The 27,563-nt window shown below is 35.5% G+C and overlaps 1 protein-coding gene across 3 annotated transcripts in view; it reads left to right on the top strand.

Moving 5' to 3' along the window:
• grik2 (glutamate receptor, ionotropic, kainate 2) overlaps positions 1–27,563 on the top strand; it is a 266,090-nt gene that overhangs the window by 204,137 nt on the left and 34,390 nt on the right. For all 3 annotated transcript variants that reach the window (XM_088625713.1, XM_088625714.1, XM_088625715.1), the window contains one exon: positions 1,008–1,225. In XM_088625713.1, the coding sequence (XP_088481839.1) occupies positions 1,008–1,225 (218 nt within the window). The remainder of the gene's footprint in view (positions 1–1,007; positions 1,226–27,563) is intronic.

The raw sequence follows: 27,563 nt of genomic DNA, 5'->3' as shown, positions 1-27,563 counted from the left end.
GAATCATTGGGCTGCTTATGGGTGTTTATGATGTACCATTTTCAATCTCCATTTCAAGGTAATGCTTCTACGTTCTGTCTCATTTAATTAATTGCATCAGAAGTCAGACTTGTTTCCCTGACACTTTTACTTTCTCTGTTAAAGAGGACTATCAGCTCAGATTTTAAAAATTGACAATTATAAAGCTTAATAGTGTCACTACTATAAAGTTGAATTGTGCTTGATACTCACATTTTACTACTGCTGAAATGGTTTCTTTTCTGATTTTTCTTTCTCCATATTTGGTATGAATATGAATGAATATGGTGTGCTGCATCTGGGATTTGCAGCAGATTCTGTCATAGTGGTCTGTAATCAATGTGTGTATTCAAGTAAAAAAAAAAGAAGAAAACTAAATTTCATAAGATATCCTTTATGCAGACTTTTACACATTTTCATTACATGCAGGTAAGAGACAGTTTCCTGAAAAATCATGTCTTAATTACCCAGAGAAGGTGTGTTGGTCTAAATACCTCTAATTCTTTTTAACTGATTTGTGGGTTTCAAGGACTTAAATATATAAAAAAGTAATGAAAACAATTTATGATAAAGGCATGCCTTCATATTGCATCTTGGATCTGTTCTTAAAATGACAACCAATGACCTCTAATTTCAGGGCCCCTTCCTTGTCTATGACTCAAATTATATTTTGGTGAGTAAAAAGCATAGTGGCTTGTCTATGTACTAGACCTGACTGCGTCAAGCTGTTCTTCCATGGGTAATTTAAGTCTATTATGGTATACTAAATGTGAGTTCCAAGTTTTCAATGTTAATGGTATCATACAGATTTCAGTCTGTTTCTAATCGCCATATCTAGTCTGGTCTTATTCAGCTTTGACAAGATTCTTTCCTTCACTGGTCCATTTCAACTCTTTCAACAGTTTATGAGTAAGGTAATTTTAATACCAGTTTCGTGTTTACAAGATAATAAAACTATTTGGTTGACAAAATCTCCTCCTTTCTACTAGGTTCTGAGCTCATGCCCAAAGCCCTTTCCACTAGGATTGTTGGAGGTATCTGGTGGTTTTTCACACTGATCATCATTTCATCATATACTGCTAACCTAGCAGCCTTTCTAACAGTGGAGCGCATGGAGTCACCAATTGATTCAGCAGATGACTTGGCAAAGCAGACAAAAATTGAATATGGAGTAGTGGAAGATGGAGCAACAATGACTTTCTTTAAGGTAGGTTACTTGAGTAATCTGTGCATTTTTTAAAGGCAGACAAATTTGTCCAGACACTTTGCAGGACATTGCTTCAGTATGAAGAGATCCCTGCACATCAAACTGGATTCAGGGTAAGAATGCTTTGTTTCAAAACCTCTGTTATTGTTACTGGTAACAGTTATTGGTAAAGAAGGTATGAATGAACATTCAGATATATTTATATCAACAGTATGTCACATTTACATACATTTGTTTGAAATATATACTGTAACAATATATATTAGTATGATTATTTGAAGGAAGAGAGAATCTCACGTTTTAAGAATTTTTCATACTACTTTGGGATGTTATTATGAAAAACCCATATCTATATATTGGCATTTTTAAGACAAATTATTTCTCTGTTACCTTCTTTTAAACTATCCATTTGAAAATCTCAGTATCTTTTAGCTGAGGCAGGGAAATGGTAGCATAGAAACAAACAGCACTTTGAGTATATTGTATACCAGAAAACTAGGGATTGTAGTACAGTTCCTAATAGAGTGTTTAATAGGTATGTACATTATGGTAATACATTTTTCAATTTTCCATTGTTATAAACAAACTTAAAGTTCATTGCAAACGTATTCAGACCCTTCCTATTGTGTCCTGTTTTGTGAAATTATAAAATAATGCATATATGCCGTAATATTTTATTCAGAACCTTAATGTTCAAAGTATCCATCTTTGCACGCTGGCATTGTGCAATTGTCATTGGCATCACATTGGCAACCCTTACCACTTTCTTTCTTGCTTAGATACTCAGTTTGGAGGTAGCTAAATAGTGTCTGGGTGGCATACAGAAAGAGGACACTCAACATTTTTCGTGGCTTATTAAGTTATTTTTTCACCTGAATTAATTAAGGTTTGACACATCAAATAGTTTGATACTTATGCAATCATGACTTCAGTTTTTCACATTATTTGTTGACTTTTTTCTTATATTAATATTAAAATTTGAGTGGGGAGCAGTGTCACTTTGAATTAGCGATTAATAGTTGTTAGTAAAGGAATACGTAAAGGTTAATTCCACATTTCAGCTGTAGAGCCTTCTTCAGGTGTGAGATAGAAAATGTTAACTGGAGAGAATATAATAATTATCATAATAATTGCTTACACTTATATAGTGCTTTCAAATTCAAAGTGTCATAAACACAAGCTTTACGGAAACAACACTTGTGGGGGTCTGAATACACTGTATTTTAGTGAAGCTGCAATATTGTAGTAGGTACTGAAAAAATAATTGGTTCACTGAAAAAATGTTTTTATTATCTAAATTTTGTATCCCCTCTTCAATGTGATTGTGAATTAAAACAATTGTAATTATGTTTGAACATAGTATTTCAGTATTTCTTGGAAAGCAATGATGGCAGTTATTATGCTTGTGAATAACAACATTTACCAATTCAGTTTAGTTAAGTGAAGTGTTCTACAATACAGTGTTGAAAATGTTTTGACACATAACAGCTGTTCTTTATTATTATAATTATTTTTAGTATTTCCACTCATGGCGTCAAAGTCGATTTGAGAAGAGCAACATAAGATGTGCCATTTGTTTATAACAACACATTTTGTTCATTTACACGTTTGACATAATCTGCTTATTAATTGACCAAGATTGTTACAGACTTGCATTTATAAAACTAATGTGTACTGTATTTGAAAAAAAAGACAGTAGTCTTAAAGAGTCCTTATGAAGCCATATGACAAAAATACATTAACATTTTATTTATTGAAAACATCACACATTTTTTGCATGGAAAGGCACCTTGAATTTTCTCTTTGTACGGGCTTTAGAATTTTCTCTTTGTACGGGCTTTAGAATTTTCTACCACTTGTATTTTATTAATAGCCATTAATACTACATTTACAAAAAGTGTTACAATTTAAAATAATAATAATCCTTAGCTATTTTTTACAAACAAAAAACATTTTTGTGTGTAGAAAAAAAGTGATTATTTAGAAATTTGGAATGAAATACAGTGTTTATATGTTATTTGGCCTGTAGCACAATATGCATTAGATGACAGCAGAACCCTGAGGAGACAGTGCTGCATTCCAGGCAAATGTTGCTTATAGGGAGAACGGTTAGGTAATGCCCATTGTACTTAGATTTAATTGGCACAATGTACCTAGAAAAAAAAGCTACAGGTATTTTAATTGCTTTCATTATAAATACACAATTGGTACTTGACTGCTGTGCTTATCAAACCATATTGCATTGTGAGGTTTTGGCACATACTGACCTTGTTGTTTGGTTTTACATACTGTACATGAAAAAAAGCCATATGAAATTTAAATAGATCTTCACATTTTAATGTTTCAAAACATTACCAAATCTTTCCTAATTTGGGAAATATTTTTGTTGCTAAAATATGGTATCCTTTGCAATTAGCCTGTAGTGTTTACGTAGAAACAACCAATCACTGACAATGATCTTTTAATATTGGAACTGAAATTAGTCAGATTTCATCCAGTATGAAATGTGTTGAAAATCACAATTGCCTATCATGCAGTTTTGTATTACAGATGAATTGGAACAAGCTTAAATACTGCCATTAGTTAATCTTAAAAATAGGCTGCATGGCAAGACTAACATTGGCTACAATGACACTAGAGAGAGTTGGACATGAATTTCATTAGAACATACTTACTCAGTTTACTGCTGATCTTCATAAAATGTAAAATAAATCACAAATGACAAATAATACTGTATATAATCAATTTAGTCATCAGTCTACAGCTAGATGAACGTCTCTCCCAAATTCTTCCGTTAACTATTATCAGTACCTGTCCTAATCAGGTTATTCTTCTTACCTAACTGGATGTATTCTTCTAGTGTGTGGTCTCCTGTGATTATATGTTGCTATCTTATTTAGACTGTCTGAGACTTACATGTGTTACAATGTGTTGTGTTTTTTGTAAATTGTGCTTCATTCTGTTAAGTGTCAAAAAGTGTTTGTAAACATAACTATTCTCTCTTGTAATCATAAGAGCTCCTAATACTCGTTGCATGTTCAGATTGCTTGTCCTAATATAGTAATTTCAGGTGGTCCATGGTGTTGAACTCAGTTCTGAATCTTGAAAGCGCATTGTTTGGCTTGAATCTTGAAAGAATAATGTCGTGCACTATTATTTTTATAATCAATATCCGTTCTACTTCTTTTAGTTCTTCAGTTCTTTAGTTCTGTTTATTTGTTATTGTAATTACACAAATAGAATTTGGAATATTGGTAAATTAAATTGTTTAGGTGATGGTACTATAATATTTTAGATCACAATTTTATATACAAATTAGTTTTTTGGTGTAGTTATTAGGAAATTCTGAAATGAATATATACAGGCATTCTGATGCCCTGAAATAAACATAGCATCTTTCAATTTGATTATGTACAGTACTCCTGTTTGCACCCTGAGTTCAGTCATAAGATCATATAAATGGTTACACGGGTGAGAAGGCCATTAGGTCCATCTAGCCCATTTGGTAGTTAGTAGCTAATTAATTCAAAGATCCCCTCCAACTGTTTCTGGAATAAAACCAAATTATTAGCTGCATGCCTGGATAGCTTGTTCCATACTCCACCATTCCTTTGGTTAAAGAATTGGCTCTTGTTTTCACTTTTCAGTGCACTTCCACATAATTTCCGCTTGTGTCATCTTGTTAATGTTCGTTGTTTACTCTGCAGAGGTCCACCATGTCTGGGTTGTTTTTTTCAGTGCATTTGACAATTTTGAATATTCATATCAGGTTCTCTGTTCAAGACTTTTAAAGGTTCAGTTTGTTCAGCCTGTCAGTGTAAGACGTTCTTTGAAGTCCCAGAATGTATATTGTTGCTCTTCTCTCAACTTCTAAAGCTGCAATATCTTTTTTGTAACGTAATTACAAAAATTGTATAGAATATTCTAAATGAGGCCTATCTAGTGCATTATACAATTTTAACATGGCATGCTTTGATTTGAATTCTACACTTTTCCCTATATACAGTAGACTAACATTTCTTTGCCTTTTTATTCCTTCCCCACATTGCCTGGAAGATATAAGCTAACTGTCGACATAAACAAGTCTTTTACATATATTGCGTATTCTAGCTCAGTGTTTCCCATTTTTTATAGTTTATATTAGCATGCATACTTTTAGTGCCTGAATGCAAAACCCCGTGGTTGTCTATATTAAATGCCATCTGACAAGTGTCTGCCCAGACTTTCAGTTTGTCTAACTTTTCTTTAATCTTAAGTGCACTTAATATTTCCTTGCTTTGTGCTCTAGGCATCTACTCCACACATCTTCATAATTCAAGTGTGATTTAAAACATCTTATGTAGAATGCACAATAAACATAATGCACAATGTTTTGGTTGACCCATCAAATTCAGTATGCAATGGCCTGTCAACGCATTTGTCCTTGATACTGGATCACTTGCTTGGGATTCCCCTTACAAACGTTAAGAATTATACAATGCCCGTGATTTTCTGCGTTTTTCTGCATGTGCCAACCTACAGATTATGCTGAAACACCTAATCACATTTCACAGAATTATTCAATCTAACCTTCAGATACACAATTCTGAAAAGTTAGGTCCAATCTTTCAGTGAGGCCTGGGACAGAACTTAAATATATACTGTACTGTTTATGTCTTATAGTTTTGTTACATGTTAACTATTTCTTTAGAAACTACTTCACAGTTTCTCATTTTTGTAGGTAAATATTTATCATTATTTCAGACTGGGGTAAGATATTAAATAAATTAGTGTATTAAAGATCAGTTTGCTGGTTTTCAAAAGTGGTGTATTCCTAAACAATGCTTGGTAATGGCATGGTATTGCTCATCAAAATGTAATTATAATAATTCCTTACACTTACATAGCGCTTTTCTGGATACTCCACTTAAAGCACTTTACAAGTAATGGGAATGCCCCTCCACCACCACCCATATGCAGCACCCACATGGATGATGAAACCGCAGCCATAGTGCACCAGTACGCTCACCACACATCAGCTATCATTGGGGAGCAGAACAGAGTGAAAAAGCCAATTCATAGATGGGGATTATTAGGAGGCCATGATTGATAAATGCCCATGGGAAATTTAGCCAGGATGCCAGGGTAACACCCCTACTCTTTTCGAGAAACGCCCTGGGATTTTTAATGACCGCAAAGAGTCAGGACCTTGGTTTTACATCTCATCCGAAGGATGGCACCTTTTTACAGTATAATGTCCCCATCATTGTACTGGGGCATTAGGACTCACATGGACTGCAGGGTGAGTGCTCCCTGCTGCCCCCACTAACACCTTTTCCACCAGAAACCTTAGGTTTTCCCAGGATGTCTCCCATCCAGGTACTGACCAGGTTCACACCTGCTTGGCTTCAGTGGGCTGGGAGTTATAAGTTGCAGGGCTGGTTTAAATGTGTGCAGACTACCTTGCTATCGGATCATTGATATTATTTGGTGGTTATTAACCCCCAAAAGCTTTATGAACATGGCCATACTGTACACCTAGAAGGGAATCTTTTTGAGATTTTTGTATGCGCTTAAAAGAAAAGAAAAGAAGCTCCCTGCAGTTTATGTAATTATTGACTCAGATTTGTTCTGGGAAAATACACTTTTAATGATAGTTAATTATGAAAATGCCAGCATGGGATACTTTTTTTAGGCAGTTTGAAACAGCATTCTTTTTATGGTGGTAACATCCCTATGGACTTACAACAATAACTCTGAATTATTTAATAACTGCTACCACTGTGTGTCTCACTTATTAGCTAATATAATTACATCTTATTAGGGCCCAAGAAATGCTATTATTTTTCACTCTTATTCCCTCGGTTGTTGATTTCTAAGTGAGAAGCTAACTGTTTTCCATAAGACATTGCCTAGAAGTTAGAAATATAAGTTGTTTTGCTGATTTAAGGGAGGGAGCAAAGTACTGGAAACATTCTTGCATATCCTGAAGACTAAAAGAAATATTGGATATTTTAAAATATAACTACAATATCTACCAGGAATCAACTGAGCTCACCAGGCTGTGCTTGTGAGGTCTTTGGGTATTTCCTTTCTTTTAATTTTTAGATACTTCCAGGGCCTTACTTTTTCTGTAATAATATGGTTATTTTGATTACATATTTTCTCTATGTACAATTGAAGGAAGGTTTGGTTTAATACATTTGTTATAAGCAGATATTGTTTATATAGTATTTTTCTAGACAATATTTACCTGCATATCAGTCACCACACATTTACCATATGTCAATTAAACACAATGTCATGAAATGATAAAAACATTGAATAAACATATATGTGCATATATTAAAAATAATTTGATTATGTTGCAACTTCTCCAAATAAAATATGAAAAATAAAAATTGATAGGACAAAAGAGGAAGATAGTTTAGGTTTTTTGGTTCCATTAATTTGCCATTTAATAAGTTCTTTAATTTATGACAATTATTTATTGTATGGTGTCACTCTTAGGAGGCACAATGCCAATGATTTTGAAGTATTGTATTATAATGTATACTATAGCCTATAATTAAAAAAATATATACTTATAAAAATAGTCTTATCAAGGGTAACTTCCCTCAGACTCCCTTTGTGCAAAAAAGGGCTCCCTAGCCTCATTTGAAATGCACTTTCCTGTGATAATAATAATAATAAAAAACTTTATTTTATATAGCGCCTTTAAAGGTGGCTTCTCAAAGCGCTTTACAGGATGACAATAACAATAAATAAGAAGAGTATAACAATAAATAAGGAGAATACACAAGGTAAGACACAATTAAAATATATAGAGGAGACCGTGGATGGTGGTACTAAGAAGAGCAGAGGGGTGAAGAATGGAACCAGTTAAGTAAAGGCTTTTCTGAAGAAGAGGGTTTTGAGTCTGGATTCGAAGGAGTTTAGAGAAGGTGACTCTCTGATATCCTTGGGCAAAGAGTTCCAGAGCTTGGGGGCATAACAGGAGAAGGCTCTGTCACCCATACAATGTAGACGGGCTTGGGGGACAGTAAGGAGGGCAGAATTTGAAGAGCAGAGGTTGCGAGGTGTGGAGTAGGGCGATAATAGTTCAGACAGGTACTGAGGTGCCAAGCTATGCAAATGCCTTATAGGTGAGCATTTTAAAGTATACAGAGAATTCGACTGGAAGCCAGTGCAAGGACTCCAGGACAGGAGTAATGTGAACACTTGCACTAGACCTGGTCAGGATTCTGGCTGCTGAATTTTGGACATACTGCAGTTTGTTCAGAGTAGATTTTGATACCCCTGCAAGTAGAGCATTACAGTAGTCAATTCGAGAGAATACAACTGTGTTGATCAGCTGTTCAGCCACAGTTAATAATAGCTTAGGGTGTAGTCTTGTGATATTTCTAAGGTGAAAAAAAGATGTTTTGACAGTATGCTGCACATGTGGGTCGAATGTTAAGCCAGAATCAAATATAACCCCAAGGTTTTTCAATTTTGATTGAAGCTCAAGTACAGAGCCATCTACAGAAAGGGTTACAGGACTGGCTTTACGAAGTTGATGGGGGGTACCAATAAGCATGACTTCAGTCGCAGTTGAGATGAAGGAAGTTTTGAGTCTTGGGGGATAGAAACATTTAAAACAAGACATTCAAAAGAGGGAGGAGGTATAGTAATAGGACTTAGACTGTAAAAAAGGTTGTAAGTAACAATAATGCCCCCGCCTCTGCCTGAAAGACGCGGAAGGTCAAACAAACCATATCCAGGAGGAACTAGTTGGTTTAACAGGGGTCCATCGTTTTGTTCCATCTGTAGTTCCCAATTGGTCTTACTAGTGCATTGTATCATTTGTAACATAAAAGTAACATAAATTAAAATTTTGTTCTTTCAAATACAGTATATATAATAAATTACTCTCAGCCTTCTTTATTGTTTCCCTATATGGTGTAGAAGAAAAACAATGTGTTAATATAGAGCAACATATTTTTCATAGAATATTTCCACATGCCCTAAGTTTCCCAACTTATATATATAATTTATGTTTTAGCTACCTGCGTGCAATACAGATTCAGGATTGTATTTTGGACAGTAATTCTCTAAACACTGAATATTTTAGATTTTTTAAAAAATTGTATGTACTTTTGCAGTATTAATACTGTTGTAATATATCGAGATATTGGTTTTACAGTATGTAGAATTTGCTAAATCTAAGTGTCCTTTGATAATGAAGAATAATAATATTAACTTATAATATAAAAACATAAATAAACATACTGCATGTAACCCAGCAGACTGGTGATAAGCCAAACAAATTACTGTATGTTACTATTTCTTACTTCACAGTGATGGTGTTCACCAAAATGTCTAAGCATCCAGCTGATGCACACCCATAGGTAAAGAAAGCAAAAAACATTATGCATTGCAAATAAAAATATTGCAAAAAAGCTAGAATGAAATGTTTTGGTGTGATAAACTGAATGTTGTTGGCATCTCAACCAAATATACAGCATCAAAAAGCAGAAGGAAGAAAATTTTAATTTGTTTACCGATAGTGTTGGCAAATATTAAACTATTAATAAGATTTCTTATGTAATTATTATGTGTGCATTAATTATTATTCTTTATTTCATGTCTGCTGTTTACAGAATACAAACCCTTTCTTATATTCTAATATATCTTTTATTGTCTGAAATTTGGAAATCCAAAGTTCATTTCACTTTTGATCCTGAGGAATCTAGAACTGGGATCTTTCACCTGAATTCAATACCTATGTACTAAATGTCACTTCCCAGGTATTTGCCCAGTCAAATATTGTGAGCCTTTTTGGATTGCCACTAAATTGCTTGCTTGTCCTCCTATTTTGGTTTCATCTGTGAATTTCACTTTTTACTGAGTATACACAAATCTAGATCATTGATACAAATTAGGAAGAATAGTGGTCCTACTGTAAAATAAATGTTACTGTAAAATAAATGTTTAAAAAGCTAGTTAAGCAAGTCTTACCTTTTCTGGGCTAAATATACCCAGAATTTAGATCTTAATCCAAAATTGTCACTTTGAGTACTTACTGTCTACAATTGAATAATTAACCTTAGCACTTTATCAAAATCCAGTCTATCTAAATATTCCACATTATACCATGCTCAGGTTGTATCCATTATTGCTTGTTTAAAAAGTTAGTTAAGCAAGTCTTACCTTTTCTGGGCTAAATATACCCAGAATCTAGATCTTAATCCAAAATTGTCACTTTGAGTACTTACTGTCTACAATTAAATAATTAACCTTAGCACTTTATCAAAATGTAGTCTATCTAAATATTCCACATTATACCATGCTCAGGTTGTATCCATTATTGCGTGTTTAAAAAGCTAGTTAAGCAAGTCTTACCTTTTCTGGGCTGAATAAACCTCTGGATCCTGTTATAATACAGATAATTTTCTAGTTAATTCATATGATATTTTACACAACGTTACATGCAATAGAATTAAGAGTTATTGGTCCATATTCACTTTCTTTGATCTTGTCATCGTTTTTGTGGATGGGAGTTAAATTAACAAATTCCAGTGGGTATTATCCCAGTCTTGAGTGTCTGATGTTTTTTTAAAAGTCTATAAAGACCTTTTCTTGTTTCCTTAAGTGCAATTCGCAGAATGCCATCAGGCCATATAAATGTATCTATAAGTGCTTCTATTACCTCTTCATGTGACACTTCAATAACCATGTGGCCAGTGTGGCAAATTTTGTTAACTTTAAAATGATCTCCCTCCAGACAAACAACTGAAGCTTAAACATGCTTCTAAATATTCATTTAATTGAAAAGAAATACATTATTTGCTAGGGTACTAACTGTATCACCATACAATACATAGAATGTATATGGATAAGTACATATAATACCTTTCAGCATATATACAAGTATGCATATCCCTAGTTTATGCCTAGGTAATCTCAAAACCGACTTAGCTGTAAGATAACATAAAGTGACGCTTTTGAATGTTTGTGGTTCACTGATAAAGTGTTAATTTGATAAATATATGTATTGCTTAGGCTAAATTAATGGTGTGAATTTGCTGCTTTCATAAGCTGAAAGCAAGACACTAGGGGGTAGATTTTTAACAGTTCACAAGTTTAGTTGCTTATGCATCTGGCAGCTTGCATCTCCATTTGTCTCTCATCATCATTTTTATCTGGAAGTTGCACACATCTGTGTTCCACCTTGAGATACTGCACCAAATAATTTGTTGGTTGTAAGCCTTCTTTATGATTTTTAAAGTAATGGACCTCACCTGTACTTTCTAATTATAGATGCAACTTGCTCATGGAACAAAAGAGGATTCAAAGTTTTATTAATAAAACTCTTAATAAAAGGCACAATGACAAAGATGACAATATCCACTAATTAAAATTTACAGACCTCTAGATCCATGTCTGTGAAATTTTCACATAGCAGTAAATTATTCATAAATACTTTTAAGATATAAAATCCACTGTTAAACTGCGCAATATTTTGCTTTAAGATCTGGACTCACCAACAATTAAAAACACATTTCTATACCTTACATTTATATGCATAGAGTTTTTTTACAGACATAAAATTAAGATGAACAGGGTCTTTCACAATCTTCAATTTCCAGGTGCACCACAAAGTTTACAGATAATTTTATCAAACACCTTGGTAAATTTATTAATTTCTTCATTTCAGAGAAAGGAAAGCAAAACAAAATAGATTTGTTAAAATTCAATGGGTTTGCTGAGATTGAAAGTGAGTAATGAGTTTGGATTAGTTCTTTTACATATGATCTGTCTGTGCACTCTGCACAACAGTGTTGAAAATTGACACAATCGACAGATACTGAATTATTAAAGTAGACCATTATTAGTGATTAACAGCATGCTTTGGGTATTTACAAATTAATTCAATGCAAATGAGGTAGTGAAATGCAAATGTAAGTTTTCCCAATAAATCCTTATTTTCACTGGGTTATGGGAATAGGAAGGTACAGATTACATGTTTTTCTTCCAAGTGAGACATTTGCATTTTTCTTTCTGTCCTCCAGTTTTAGGTATGGGGTTTTCATAAACACTGTATACAATACTTATACAGAGAAGTGCTGGATAGTGGGTCAGCTTTTATTTGTGGCAAATAAATCTTTGTCACGACCGCAAACCCCTCCTCTTAAGAGCGCTCCAGCCTTTTCTTGTTTGCTTCATCTCCCGCACCTGTTCCCTGTTCCAGCCCCTTTTCAGTTCCCCCTTAAAAGCCAGTTGCTGACGCTAATCCCGGCTCTGCATTGGTTTCCACATCATGCGAGCCCGGGACCTGAATGCAATTGGCTCCGTTATGGTTTTAAGTTCCTGTTCCCGTTCCCGTTTCCCCTGCCGGTCCCGACCTGGCTCTAGTTTTTAATCGTCAGTCCCGGATGAATCGCCTGGCTTTGGACTTTTGCCCTGTCTTTGGATTCCGCTTTTGACTCATCCTCGGATTGTTTGCCTCGGTCTCACCTACCCCGACCACTAGCACTGCATGGACACGCCCCCCTGTTTTCATTCCCGTATCCTTCATGACATTTTCCCCGTGTTTTCTTCACTTTTCCTTGGATCATGTCATCTGCATAGGGTCCGGAAAGAACGCTTTGTGACACTTTCAAAAATTAGTCTGATAGAGAGTAGTACTGATAATAACAATGTTATAAATGATTAATTATTTTTATATCAAAATTGAATTATTTTAAGTTTTTTACCATTCCTTAATTTTGGGGAATTCTGATTTCTAACAAGGCTATGTGAGGAGTTTGCTTCTAGTATGTTATGAATACTTTAATCGAATAATCAACCATTTAGACTATGCATTACATAAAAAAATATAATATTAACAAAACATAGGATTATGGATATTAAAGTGTTGGTGCTGTACTGCTATTTCAGTATTATTTAAACATGGATTCCTACTGTATATACTGTACATATATCCAAAAACATAATCTGTAAATATTTAGCTTTTTAATACTACATCAAAAAAATGCTTAATATCATCGGTGCATACATCAGAGAAATGCAATCATAAAAAACACTGAAGCAGATTAGACATTTTGTAGTGCAGATAGAATATGTAGGCAATTTGCCCAAACTGAAATGCTGTTCTGACTGTTTACTGTTGTAATTGTCATAATAATATGTTGTTGCTTTTACAACCATCAATAATGCTGCCTTGAAAGCAGCATGTTTTGTTATATTTAAGTTAATAACAAGGAAAGCAGATAGGGAAATGGATGAATATAAATATTGTAAATCTGTCGATTGCCAGTCTAGCCTTTTTAATTGTTACTTTCTAGAAGACCAAAATCTAACTCAAAATGAAATCTACTGTACTCCTTATCTTATGAATTTCTTAAGGCATTACACTCCTCTAAAAGTTACACTTTCATTCATTGTAAATCACTATTTATTGCACATTTTTGAAGTATAACAATTTCAGGGCTTATGCTTATTTTCTAAGCTTATGCTCCAGTAACACCTACCATTGGTATTGTTGTGGTTTGAAACAAATACAAAAGGACTTAGTGAATTAAAATCCTGGTATTTCAACAAGTGTATTTCATGTATCTGAAAGAAGTGTGACTATAATGGAAAACCTTGTCCTATATACTGATTCTAGTGTACCAGCTCAGGGAGCAGGTAAAATATGAATCAAGACATAAATTCCCCAAAATAGCGACTTTATTAAATTCTTAATAATCAGCACTCTATAGAAATCGATGGATCACCTTAAAAGACATTATTGGACCCCCCCCCCACACACACACCCACACCCACATTTTATTTCTTGATTAAAAACAATCTTTCAGTACTAAAAGCTGTCTGGGTGTGATGAAAATAAAATCCCAAAACACAACTCCTTCTTTAGTTTTGTTGTAACAGAAGAAATAAGGTTCTTGATCCCGAGATGAAGTAAAACAGATGAGTTTATTGCATGCAAGGAACAATAAAGCCGAAGTCTTGTTTCCCGCAAGAAACAACAAAACCGAAGTATTGTTCGCCGTACTGTTACAAACTTTTGGGTTATATAGTGTTTTCTTCTCCGTTTCTGACGTCACTCGGTCTGATGGTAAAGAGGGGGGTTCATGGTATTTGGCCAGTTTACGATGTTCTGGACAAATGGTCAGTTTAACATTACACCCAGGGGGGTTCCTAGCTTGCATCTGCAATCCTTATCAGTTAACCCCCTTTCCTGCCATAAACCCCAGATTGTGACTTAGAAGTCTAAACCCCCTACAGAAAGGATTAAATTCAAACCCCCGTCTTCACATCTTTCTTCATTCCCCCCTTATAAAATATGGCATACGTCAGTGTAGCCTATTTTTATACATACAATGTCAGGGCAGATCTTTCCTTTCTTGGCGAACAGGTATGTATTGCCATGACATTGTACGTTCCACGGTTATAGCAAGATGTGATACATGTTTTTGTGCACGTGATGATTACAATTATACATATAAACAATACTATTCCTACAAATAAACACTGTAAAAAGGTTCCACCCCAGGCCCCAAAAACAGACTTTACCCAAGACCCAATTCCCCAATTTTCAGTATAATAGTCCTGATATTTCTGTCCCTCATTGTAAATGTGTTGGGCCAGATCTGAGATTTGCTCAGAATTATCAGGAATATATGTGCAGCATTCAGTGCCAATTACTGCACAAGTTCCTCCTTGGGCCGCCAGTACATAATCTAAAGCTAGTCGGTTCTGCATGGCCACTGTTCTGAGGGCTACCATCTCATCATTAACAGCCTTCAGACTAGATGAGGTAGAATTTGCTAATTCTTCTAAAGTCGAGGCCATTTGAATTAACTCTCGACTCAGAAAGTTCATGCCGGCTTGTGGAAATATTATACCTAAATAATATTCCCAATCAGCCAATTTTCTTTGTGGTCTGTGGTTAGGTCCGAAGGGGCTGTGGGTTTGAACACGGATATGAGGAACCACATATCCTAAATAACATGAGCCAGACCACTGGGCTGGCAACCATGGGTAGGCTCGTTTTCCACAAATGAAATATGTTCCGTTTGGCGCTCCCCATGCCTCTGAAAATAAGAAGCTTATACCGAATTGTGGGGTACGTCGATCCCATCCTGGAATTTGGAAGGTAGAGGTGGATATATTTGCAGCGATGGTAAGGTTGCAACGACTCCATCCAACCAAGTGCAGACCATTAGTGTGCTGAAAACATATGTTTCCCTCACGTTCCTTATTTAGAGTCAGGTATGGTGGTGTATGGCTTCTGTTATATTTAGGAGCGTAAGAGCCTGTAAAAGTCATGGGCTCTAAGCCTCGCTCCTGTAGATATTGTAATGTTGTGCAGGTTAAAGTCGTGTTATGGCAACCCCCATAGTTTGTCATATTAAAATCTCCTAAATTATCCCTCCAAATGATCATGCCTATGACTTCCTCGAGACACCAAGGAATGGCCCCCATAGGAAGTCCTCCCTGTACATATTTGGGTAATGCGGCACACACCCAGCAGGCACTTTGGTTGGTTTTCTTAGCTGTCAGATAGGAGAGGCCTAAAAAGGAATTAATTCCATGTTCTCCTTTGTGGGAGAGATGATCATTAATTCCTGCGGAACATAGTCCTACAGCAACAATTATCGTTATTAACAGAAATGATTTCATTCTGAGTCTGTAACTGGGGATGAGGCTCGTCGGCAGTGTGACGCGTGGATCCAGCGATCTTTTCCTTCCACTCGAACCGCAGACTCGGTTGTCAACAGGATCTGGTAGGGTCCGTCCCACCTGGGCTGGAGAACCTGTGAAGGAAATTTCCTGATCCACACCCACTCTCCTGGGATGAGGTTGTGCCCTCCTTCAGGTGGTGGTCCCCACGCCTCCAGGACCTGCTCGCGGGCTCCTTGGGTGGCCTCTGTCAGCAACTTGCAATAATACAAAGGAATGGTTGATCCATCTGAGGAAACCCCAGTCTCAGCACCTGTAAGAGAACTTGTTTCAAATTATTACAGGCGGCTTTTGCTGCGGGAACCAAGGCAATCTTGTCCTTGTACTGCACTCCCCCCTTAAGCAGATCTGTTAAGAGTTGTGCTCACCCTGTAAAAACATTGCACCCAGGCCCTGTTAAAATTTCACAATGCTAGACACAAAAGGGCCGTATCATAACTGCTTCTATTAGACACTCTAAAGCTGAAGCAACTCAGACTTGTGGGTTTCCTCGTCAGGGGAAGCACTCAGAATACCATCAACATACTGAGTGATCACAGTCAGTTGAAGCCACGTGATACCCTGTTCTGGATAGTCATTCTTTGTAATGCATAATATTCCAACCCAATAGATCTGGGATAAAACCACCCATTAAAATCTGGTACTCGGCAAGTAAAACTTGCTGTCCCAATACTCCTGTGGCCTCCTGCCGTCTTCCCATATACATTAATCTATAGCACACTGTCGAACAGAGGAGTGAAACAAGCATGACAGTACTGCTCCAGTATCCCCTAACAGAGAAACCAACACTCCATTAACAGTACATTTTTAACCACTGGACTGGGACAGACTTAGGGAGGCTACAAGGGATTTACAGGATCTAATCGTTAGGTAAACAGATTTTCTCACAAGACGTTATTCTCCCCAGTCTCGATTCTAAACCTACAGCGTTTCAGCATGTCTGGTTTCGAGACATTCGAATAAAACCAAATTGTTTCCATTATTGCAACTAATTGTATAAAATACAAAAACTGTTTAACTACTTTTACGTCCACCTGTACTGTACTTATACGTTTCAGACGCTCTTATATTTTCCAATCTCCTTAAGTTGATTTTCGTCAAGTCTCTTTAGTTACGTCTCTAGCCAGTCCCGCTGGCTAAACACACTCACACCGTCATTTAGTAGACCAAAACTCACAGTTACACACATACATGCCGGCACACAAATTCATAAAACACACATACACATCGAGAATATATTTTTCTCTTCGTAATACAATGTGCTGTATTCTTGTTTTACTTCTACATGAATCCTTTTAATTCCTGAAGCGCACTCCAGGTTCGCTGCATTTCTAATTTCGGGGTGCGGTGCTTTAACCCACCGGTCAATATCTTCCGGTTTTGGATTTGATCGTATGGGGGAATCAGGGAAGGTGCGAGTGCAGACCCCCTCGACGGGCTGCGAGACAGTGTTAGAGTGGCGCTGTCATCAACGGCGCCAGCCCCTGCTACATCAAGTCCTTTCCCACTTCGAGTGAGAGTACAGATCTGCGGGCGCCCGCCCTCTAACAGGGGAGACCCTGATCCGTCTTTATCACACTCATACCAAGTGTTATCCCAATCAGACCCCCCTTCTCCATATGGCCACTGTGGGAATTGATCCCAATTATTTTCGTTTCCTGCCTGTTTGTTCCCCTGTGGGAGAGCAGGATATAACTTAGTCGCCGGCTGTAGCACATTAACCAGTGCAGCGTGACCAGGAGTTAATTCCTTCTTTAGTTTCTCATTCTCCTGTACTGCCTCTTTTAGCTTTTTTTTTCTTCACATCTTTCTTCAGTTTAATCTTCCATACAATTGTGTCATAAATTTGTAATTGTAATTAAGAAACTTAAGAAACTTGTACTTAAGAAAACACAGGACTAAAAGAAAATTAGTGGTTTATTTTCACTTCAGTTTATTTTAAGTATGTGCAGAGAGCTTTGGCCTGATGGTTTGATTCACCTGAAGGCAATAGCTGTGTGTAGTGAGGCAGTATTTGAATAACAATATACTGTATGTGTGAGCCTTGTAGGGAGAGGCTGTGCTTATTTTGTTGGGGTGAGTTTTCTAAATTGGATATACACTATGCAGTGTGAGAAGGAGAGGATGTGTGATCTATAATCTCATAATGGAATGTCCTGGTCCAGCTAGGATTTCAAGGTTCTGTGTGAAGCCAGGGATAGTCCAAGTCTTGGTCATGGAGGATGGAGATTAGTACCAGCTGATGGGACCACAGTATAGGTAGCAGAGTGGGAAGTAAAGACTGGAAAGAGTACATTAGGACAGGAGATTAATGATTTAAGCAGTAGTTGATCATTTTGTCTCCTCACATGACAACCTATGACACTGGAAGCTGTCAATAATATTATAGTTAACATAAGGACTAAAGAGATTAGTTTTCAGCTTGGATTTAAAAGCTGAGACAGATGATACATCTTTAACTTTCTCACAGTTTCATAGTTTTGTAGTGACTGAAAGCTCTGCCACTTATTTTTATAATGCATATTTTTATTGATGCTAGGGAGTTTGAGTTAGCCAACCTTCTGAGTTCTGAGGAAGTGTTTGTTAACACAATTTCGATTTTCAGCAAGCGACACTGTCATTTTTTTATAATTTATTTGTAAAAAAATATATAAAACAGAAGCTTTTTTTGATTTTTAGATTAGTAAATTGCTGTGCTTAAACTTGACTTGTGTCATTTAATCATAATCCAGTCTTATAACAGCAATGCTACTTTACATTTAGTTGATACAGTACATGTCTCATTATTAATTTATTTTGATTAGGAATGCCATTTTTCTATTGCATTTTTAATATTATATTTAAAGAGAATGTGTTTTTTTTATATTTATACACTATAATGAATGCACATTAAATAGTAATGTCCTTATGCTGCATATAGTATTAATGGGATATTACAAAGACTGATATGTCACATTTGTGCCATCAAACAGTAGCACATTAGACAATTAAGTCTAAGATCATGTGAATGATCCCCCCCCCCCAAAAGCAATTTTATCTTATCTATGTAAAAATAAATAAAATGTTAATGTACAATTGAGTCAGGTCACTCCTGTGATATGACCTCACATGCACAATGACCAATGAGTCTGTAGATCTTGTCACCTGGAATCTACAGTATATGGAACTAAAGGAGCCTTCTATTACAGTAAACCCCCTCTGCAGAGATAAAATGCATAAATGCCTTTTAAAATCCATTTTATTGGATATTTAAATAATGCATATTGTTTGTACCTCACAGATCCTGATCTCTTTGTTGCGTTTGCATGTTGTTCCCATGTTTATGTTTGTCTTTGCTACGCTTCATCTCAAGACCCAAACATGTGATAGTTAGGCTTGATTGGCTATTCTTAACTAACCCTTTCTCCATGGCCCTGCAACAGAATGACATCCTCTCCAGTTGTAACATTGTTGTCTGTCCCACTTTGCACCCTAGGATCTGGCTCCGACAGGATCAGTGTTAGTCATGTAAATGTTGAATAAATTAGTGCTTTACAGAAATAAAATAATTTATTTTTTTCAAATATGTTTAATGTTTAAAAAATGTTTTTAAAGGATTTTTGTCCTCAGAAAAGCAACCATCTCTGTTGGTATGCTTTGGAATCTTTTTAAAAGAAAAAAAAATACAGTATGGTTCATTTCTCAAAATAATAGAATTGTGTTTAATTTGACAGTTGTTTAATTAAAAAGAACTAAAAAGGTATACATTCCAAAGCAAATAATGGAGCTAAGAGTGTAATTCAAAGTTTGAAAAGGAGGGGAGTCATTTAAAATGTGGGTATGAGTAAGCAGTGGGTGAAAGGACAGCAGGCTCACAGTGCACAAGGTGCAAATAAACCCTAAGTAAAACTTTGTAGTTGGCTATTTCCCATTTCTCAGTGCATTGTCAAAAACATTTTTAAAACTCTGAGGGAATTTAAGAATTATACATTTATCTAATATTTCAAAAAGGCATTAAATATTACAAATGTGTGTCATTCAGTCCATCTTATCTTTTGTTGCAAGATGTTTTGTAGAATATCACCAAGAATCCCATTCGGAAAGCTTTACATAATTTAGTAGTTTGTTGCAAACACTTAAGGCAATATTTTTCCTTATTTCTTCCTGTATTTTCCATGAATGTATATTTTTTGTTTCCCTGCAACACTTTCCTTGCTGAACAAGGAGCATTTCTTTATGGTGACTACAGTACTGTATATCATTTCCTTTCAGACCTTTAAACACAGTACCTGAATTAAATCCACACTCTGTCCTTGAGGTTTTTTTTGTGCAACATTACTGTTGTGCTGCATTTTATGATTTTAAATGTTTTCATTTAGATTCTGCTGTTTTTTCTCAGTTTGTCTAAATCAAAATTTCTAAATCTTGGTCCTGGAATGTACCTTCTACTTTTCATTTCCACTGACCTCCATCTTACGTTTTTTCACATTTACTAAAACAATTATTTAAAAAAGGTTTCAGCTTTAAAACAGTATGGTGCAGTTAGAAATTAAATGAAATTGATAAATTTCATATGATTTTTTTTTCTTGCCCAGATTATTTAAAACAAGAACAAAATGTAGTAGAAATCCCACAGAAATAATTAGGAATGACACTGTCAAATAATATCCTATAAGCATTCTTAAAAATATGTAGACTCATTGGTGTAATTCCACCTGATCGTTTAAAGATTGTAAAATATGGTAGTTCTTAAAACAAGCATCTGGTAGAGGGTTCATTCCAATTTCTAACCCCACCCACCTATTTAAGAGTAGAATTACATGAACATAGTTCAATTAATGTTTCATCTTCACTTAATTAAGAAGGAGATCAACTGGAATGATAACCAGAACAGGCAGGAATACTCCAGAACCAGGAAGGGAAAACACTGATCTGAAAGAATACATTAGCAAACATTAGCAAAAATACTAATTTTATAGTTATTCTATACCATTTTAACCATTTGATATTAATGAAGCCTCTTCTGTTTCCATGCCTTCTTTAATATTCAGTTGTATATTTTACTGAAGCAATCAGTGTGAAATATGTTGTTCCAAGGTACAAAAGCGGTCCACTTGGACATTAAACCTATAGCCATCTAGTTGTGAGTCCAGAGAGCTACAGTAACTGCTACTCCGCATCGCCGCAACCGAGATGATGCTTCATTGTTGAAGAACTACTAGCTTGATGAACTTCAAGAAAAAATGGTCTTGGGGCTTTTATTTATACCCTAGATCTGATTTGCAGAAATTGTGGCTTTAGTAGAGCATTTCAGGAAAGAAGTTTTACAAGTATTTCATTTACACAATTTTAAATTGCTTGGCTTAGAAGTTGATTCCTACATGTGAGGACAAAGTATCCTTATATATATTATACTGTGGTTTACAAAGCATTCAGAAATACAGTACATTACATGTCCCACTTTATTTAGGGACAATAGCTTGCCCGAATATAGGGTTCATTTAGATAAAAAAGAACACCTTTAAGGTCCATTTGAATGTAAATGTGAAATTCATTGGCCCAGATATTTAATAGAGCTGTCTGGTAGTTCTCATTTCCTTTGTTAAGTGAGTGCTCCTAAATAAAAGGAATGATTTAAAAACGTCTCTGCCAAGAAATCATATTTCATTCTGACTAGTCTCAGGTGGAGAGAAACCAGTTGTACTGTATGCTTGTATTAGTAAAGAATGGTGATAGGGTGAAGACCTCTGAGATAAATGGACCTGGAGAAAAACACTTGTGTTTGTAAGAGCTAGGGTAGGTAAGGTAGGCATCCAATTTAAAGAGATAAATAGCTCCTCAGCGTTCCTTTCCTGGATTTATTAATTTCACTCATTTTAAGATAGAAGGTAAAAGTGTCTTTAGTGAGAATAGAGAGATCAAAGATACAGGGAGGTGGTGGAAGAAATCATAAATTCAGTACATCTAAAGAAGCCAAGAAAGCTGGAAGAAATAGAGGTTCAAGGTTTTTGTCTACCTACAATGAGTGATATCTACAGTAAATGTCTTGATATACTGCTTGTGTGAGGATGCATGGAGTTAGTGATTTCCTAGATGGAATGGGGGTTCCTGAGCTTTGTAATTAATTGAGAAGAAGTGTTAGTTTATAATAATAATAATAATAATAATAATAATAATAATAATAATAATAATAATAATAATAATAATTGCTTACACTTATATAGCGCTTTTCTGGACACTCCACTCAAAGCGCTTTACAGGTAATGGGGACTCCCCTCCACCACCAATGTGCAGCATCCACCTGGATGATTGTGAAATGTGAAATGGAAGGACAATCATATGTCCTTCATTTAATCAATAATGGTTTTGCATAGTATGTTCTATAGGTTTGACTTGAAAAATGCATAAAAGGTAGATATGGTAAAGAGATTGAAAGCAGGAAAAGGAATGCTTAAATTATAGTGAAGAAACATGTTTCAGTCAAGAAACACATCCTAGTTGTCCAATTAGAATAGTGTGTGTGGGAGGTGATACTACCTAGAACACCAGTCTATTCCCTTTGAACTAATTTCTTGAATTTCTAAAATCTACGTAAAACAAGACAGGGAATCAACAATACATTTTAGATGACCTGGGATGTAAACAACTCATAAAACAAATAGATATACTGTACCTGTACATAGCAATAGACAAGCAAGACATATAAGGAGTATCACTATGTATTACAAGGAAGTATGACTTTTATTAATATTGTGAACTACCTTTAGATGATCAGAGTGGATAAGAATGAATTTCTGCTTCCAATTAGAGCCTCAGAGAAAAGTTTGAACAATGATACTTTCAAAAGAGCTGATAAAACATCAAAAAGGAAAAAGAAGAACTTTCAGTTGGCTATTCAGCTGCAAGTCACTTGACTTGATAATTACTTGAAAAGCCTACTGAGGATGCACCATCAGTAAAAAGTTGCCAGTCCTCAGAGACTAATAGAGTCTTCATAAAAGAATAATAATGTGCCCCATTGTTTAATGAATAACTGCCAGAGACTTAGTTCCAGCTTACACTTAGATTTCAGGAAATAGTGATGGTGCAGTGAAACATACTGTCGTAATATTTGATGGCTCAACTCTAAGGAATGATGCAGATGGCATGGTTAGAATGACAGAAGTAAATAGCTTTTGCTTCACACAAGAACACAGAGACAGTAATTTTGACTGGTTTTTCATAGGTCAGGAAAGACAATTAGGATCCAGTATTACTCCATGGAGTTCAAGATTTGTTCCAGCAAAGAACTTCATGTTCATGATTTTTGCCATGTTAAAAGGTTAATGTGGGAAACATCTTGATAGATTGAAACATATTGCAGTGAGAAGTTAGAGATACTGTAGGTGATGGCAGGAGTAGGAACATTGTGTAGATCTGAAGGATCAATTATCTGTTGCTTTTGCCCTTAGAATTTGTGAGTTTCTACATCCAAAGGACTGATACAATATTGCAAGAACAGGGGATTATCAAAACCTTTGATCATCAAAACTAGACTGATGTGTTTTGCAAGTAAAACATTGACAGAACTGCTATAATTAGTAACAGATTTCATTGCATATAAATGAATTAGTATGAGCAAATCCTTCAAAAACAAAACATAACCCCTCAAATTACAAATGGATAAAAGAATAGTGAGGGTATGGAGCTCAACAGAGATCTGAAGGGCATTAGACAAAAACTTACTTACTGTAGTAGTGTCAGACATCTTAGTCCTTACAAACAGGATGAATTGGATGAGTGAGTGAATGCTGGACGTTATCACAGTCTTGTTTTGCATGGATGGTAGAGCAGGATTTTGGCTCTGTGAGTCTGTAGCAATCAGGACCAGCAGTAGGGCAACAACTGGGAGCAGGAAATATGAAATAGATATGGAGTTGCCGAATATACAGTATCAAGGCATACAAACTGATGATGCATATACAGTACCATTGAAACAGTTGAAAATAGTATTTAGAAAGGCTCAATAAGATGAAACTACCTCCTTTTCTTCCTCACTGTAATTCCTAAACAGTTACCTGAACAAATCTCTCTTTTGTATTATATTATAGACAATGAAGAAGAAGACCAATGTGTCCTTAACACCATTAACACATTAACACCAAAAACAAAATAATGACATAATTTGAAGCTTATCAAAATTTCAAATGACTTGAATTCCACATTAGTTCAACTGGTAAAACTACTTAGAGTAGAAATTGGGTTCAATGTATAAATATCTTGAGATAGAGCAAGGAACTCCAAAAGCAATTCAACCAGTTTTGTGCTGTTGGCACTAGAGTTGGATTTAGGCAGAGCTATATTAGAGAACAGAGATTTCTCCAACTTCCTGGGGGCTTTAGGATCATAGTGAGGACAAAAAGGGACATGCCTCTCCTCCAGTCAGCATGGAACCTCTTGAAAGTCATTGTAGATTTCATAGAAATTGCATGAGAAGTGTTGAATTGGAGGCTGCCTGTACTTCCTGCATGGGTATTGTGGTTATCACTGTGAGCCTAAATGTGAAGACACAGCCAGTGATTCCCACTTTTTTGGATAAATGATAAACATATACATTTTGTTAAAGTGGCAAAAAGGAAAGGTAAAAAATACAAACGACAGGTAGAAATATGAATTGTAAATGTAAAATTAAGTGAAAGTTGGAAATGATTGTATAGGGAATCTGCATTTCAGAAACATAAACTTAGATTAATACAGATCTTGCAGATTCATGCTTTACTAGTAATGTTTAATGGAGAACTGAAACCCTTTCATCTAGCTTTTAAAAATTTAGATCCAACCAGATAAAAAATAGGGTTATACTGTAGGTTTCACCAGGAGTGGAACTACTTCTCTTTAAACTACTTTTATGTTTACATTGAGCTATTGTAGTGTTCTGATATCAGTTTTCTCAAAGTAAAGTATGTTTTACTGTTGTTTAGATTTAAAACCATAATCGTAGATGTAAAAATGTATTCATTTTAATAAGTAATAAGATTTATTTTAGATACTTTTCATGAAGATGATTATCAGTGCTAAATTTTGTTTTAGATCTTGTGCTTTTTCAGTTTGTCCCCTGCTGATGCAAAGATTGTTTGTTTCTTTAGGAAAAACAGTTCAGTACACCAGTGTGGATTTAAATCTCTTGGTTACAGGAATAGTTGTCACTACTTCATTGCTGTTTCCCCCTGGGAAGTAGTGTAGTGAATATGGATACTTTCATCTTTTTCCCTTTGGGACATGCTGTAACAAATGGTGAGCGGAGTTGAGCAAGGATGGCACTAAAATTCAATTCTTAAAAAAATCTTAAGCATGTAAAATGAATGATTTGTAGAAGGTTTAAAGTGATTTTCTTCAGAGGAGCATGAGCTTCTTTTCAGTGCCTTTTATTCTTCTGCTGAATTGCATTTAATATCCTACTGATATTACATTTATACAGTACAGTATTCAGTCTCCTGTCACTTCTTTTCAATCAGAAAAATACTTAAGGAACCCTTCTTGGGAGCAGCAGGCTACTTCTCATAGCACCTAAGCTTAAATTAGTAATCTTTAAGTCTTCTGTTATTGACAACCTCATACTATAGGATGATTTAAAAAAGAAAAAAAACATAGAGTTCTGTATTCTAAGTAACATAACATAGATATTTGATGACTCTTTAAACATTGAACACATTACATTTACGATGACTTCACAGTCAGCCTTATACTGTAACGGAAGCCGGTCCAGGCTCCCGTGAAGCGTAGTTTAGGACCCTATGCAGAAAGTATTATCCAGAAGTAACTGGAGAAGGACAACAGGGAAAACACATTGAGGATAAGGATGGGTTGACAGACAGGAGGGCGTGACGATGGTGGATATGGCGCAGGCAAACAAGTCCAAACAGTCCAAGGGGGAAATCCGGGGCGCAGTCCAGGGTCCAGGTACCGGGAGAACCATCCAAGACAGAAAAAGGTTAAAATCTGGAACTGGATCCAGAACAGGAACAGGCAGCTAAAAAAAGGATAACAAGGCCAGACACTCCAAGCTCCGGACCCAGACTGTCAGGATGCCATTCTGAAGCCTATGCTGCTGGTAGGTGAGCTTCCGGGCATCCATCTTCCAGTGCTGAGCCAGGAATAGTGGGAGCGCCAGGCTTAAATAATAACAGGCAAAATAGGGGGCAGGTGCACGTAATAAACTAAAATGCGAAAGAGTCAGAGCACCCTTAAGAGGAGGGGTGACAATCGTTACATATACCTACTGTTGGCTTACTGTTACTGTTATTGTTGATCACTCGTTAAATCTTTAAGCACAAAAACCTCAAAAGCTTTTAGACTACAGTATGCTGTCATCAAATACATTTGAATTTGGAATTACACAGCAAAATGCAGGAAAGGTGTAATTTAAGGGGAGAAGAAACAGTATTTGTGTGTCCATTTGCACAGATGTGAATGTAAAGAGATAGGGTAATGCCAAACAAAAAGAAGAAGAATTTCAGAACGGTACACAACCTGTTATACAGTTTGCACATTGTTGGTTTGCCATTTACTGTTACCAAAAATAACAGCTGGTATAAGTCTTACTATCAAGTCATCATATATATATTCCATTCAATACATAGTTTTCATCCTTTGGCAAAAATCTATGTACAGTACATGTTTTTACAGTTTCACATGAAGAGTAACATACTATACATTTGGAAAACCATGAAAGTTACTTGTGATAGAAACGGCGAAGACAGGAATATATATATGTATGGGGATGCGGAAATGATCACTGACATTATGCTCTACTTCATGTAAACAAAAGACAGTACAAATGCTCCTTTATATTATGTTTTTCCAAAAAGAGTAGTGTCACGATATAAATCTATTGTTAAAGTCAATGCTGCTTTGTACAGGACGATATTATTGCATATATAATGAAAGATATTAAAATAGTAGGCAATGTTGTTAAATTAACTATTACATTTAAACAATCATTTTGTCATTTAAATGCAATAATTTTCTAGTATAAAAGCAATATTGTTCTCATATAAATGCAATACTATCTCGTATAAATGAGATCATTTTTTACTCCATGGTACCGATAAGCTTCTGCACTTTTGAGAAAGGAAACATGATATTTAAAACATCTGCTAGTTTTAGTAGAATATGCACATCTTAAATATGAAATGCATAATATACAAACAAATTATACATATATGATTAGTACTAACACTAGTTTTAGAATGTTCATGTTCAATTCTTGATTAATCTAAATGGTATTATATGTAAGAACCTATGATAAAATCCCTAGTATCTAAAATTATGCAGACATATGCATAAGTGGAAGACTGATTAAATATGTAATGATCCAGATGTAGTGCTAAATTTAGAGAGCGGGTTTAAAGGAAAGTTTGATAGTTATGTCAAGTAGCAAACCTTAGCAACCAAATCACAGAGCTCTTTTGAGATGAGGGCAGCTTCTGTCAATTAAAACTATAGTTTTATTAGGCTCAAAGTTATAATGTTTAAATATTTAAACATGTAGTATGCACTTAACTTGGTCAGATTTGTACCTTTTGTATGTTGTACTTTAGGTTTTATTTTTATGCAGCACAGAAGTGCTGTACCTTGGGGATGCTGCCTTTGAAGCCCCAGTGTGCATAAC

The sequence above is a fragment of the Lepisosteus platostomus genome, chromosome 3 (genome assembly GCF_059453375.1).
Source record: "Lepisosteus platostomus isolate fLepPlt1 chromosome 3, fLepPlt1.hap1, whole genome shotgun sequence".
Taxonomy (NCBI): Eukaryota; Metazoa; Chordata; class Actinopteri; order Semionotiformes; family Lepisosteidae; genus Lepisosteus; species Lepisosteus platostomus.
This window is presented reverse-complemented; position numbering and strand designations above follow the sequence as displayed.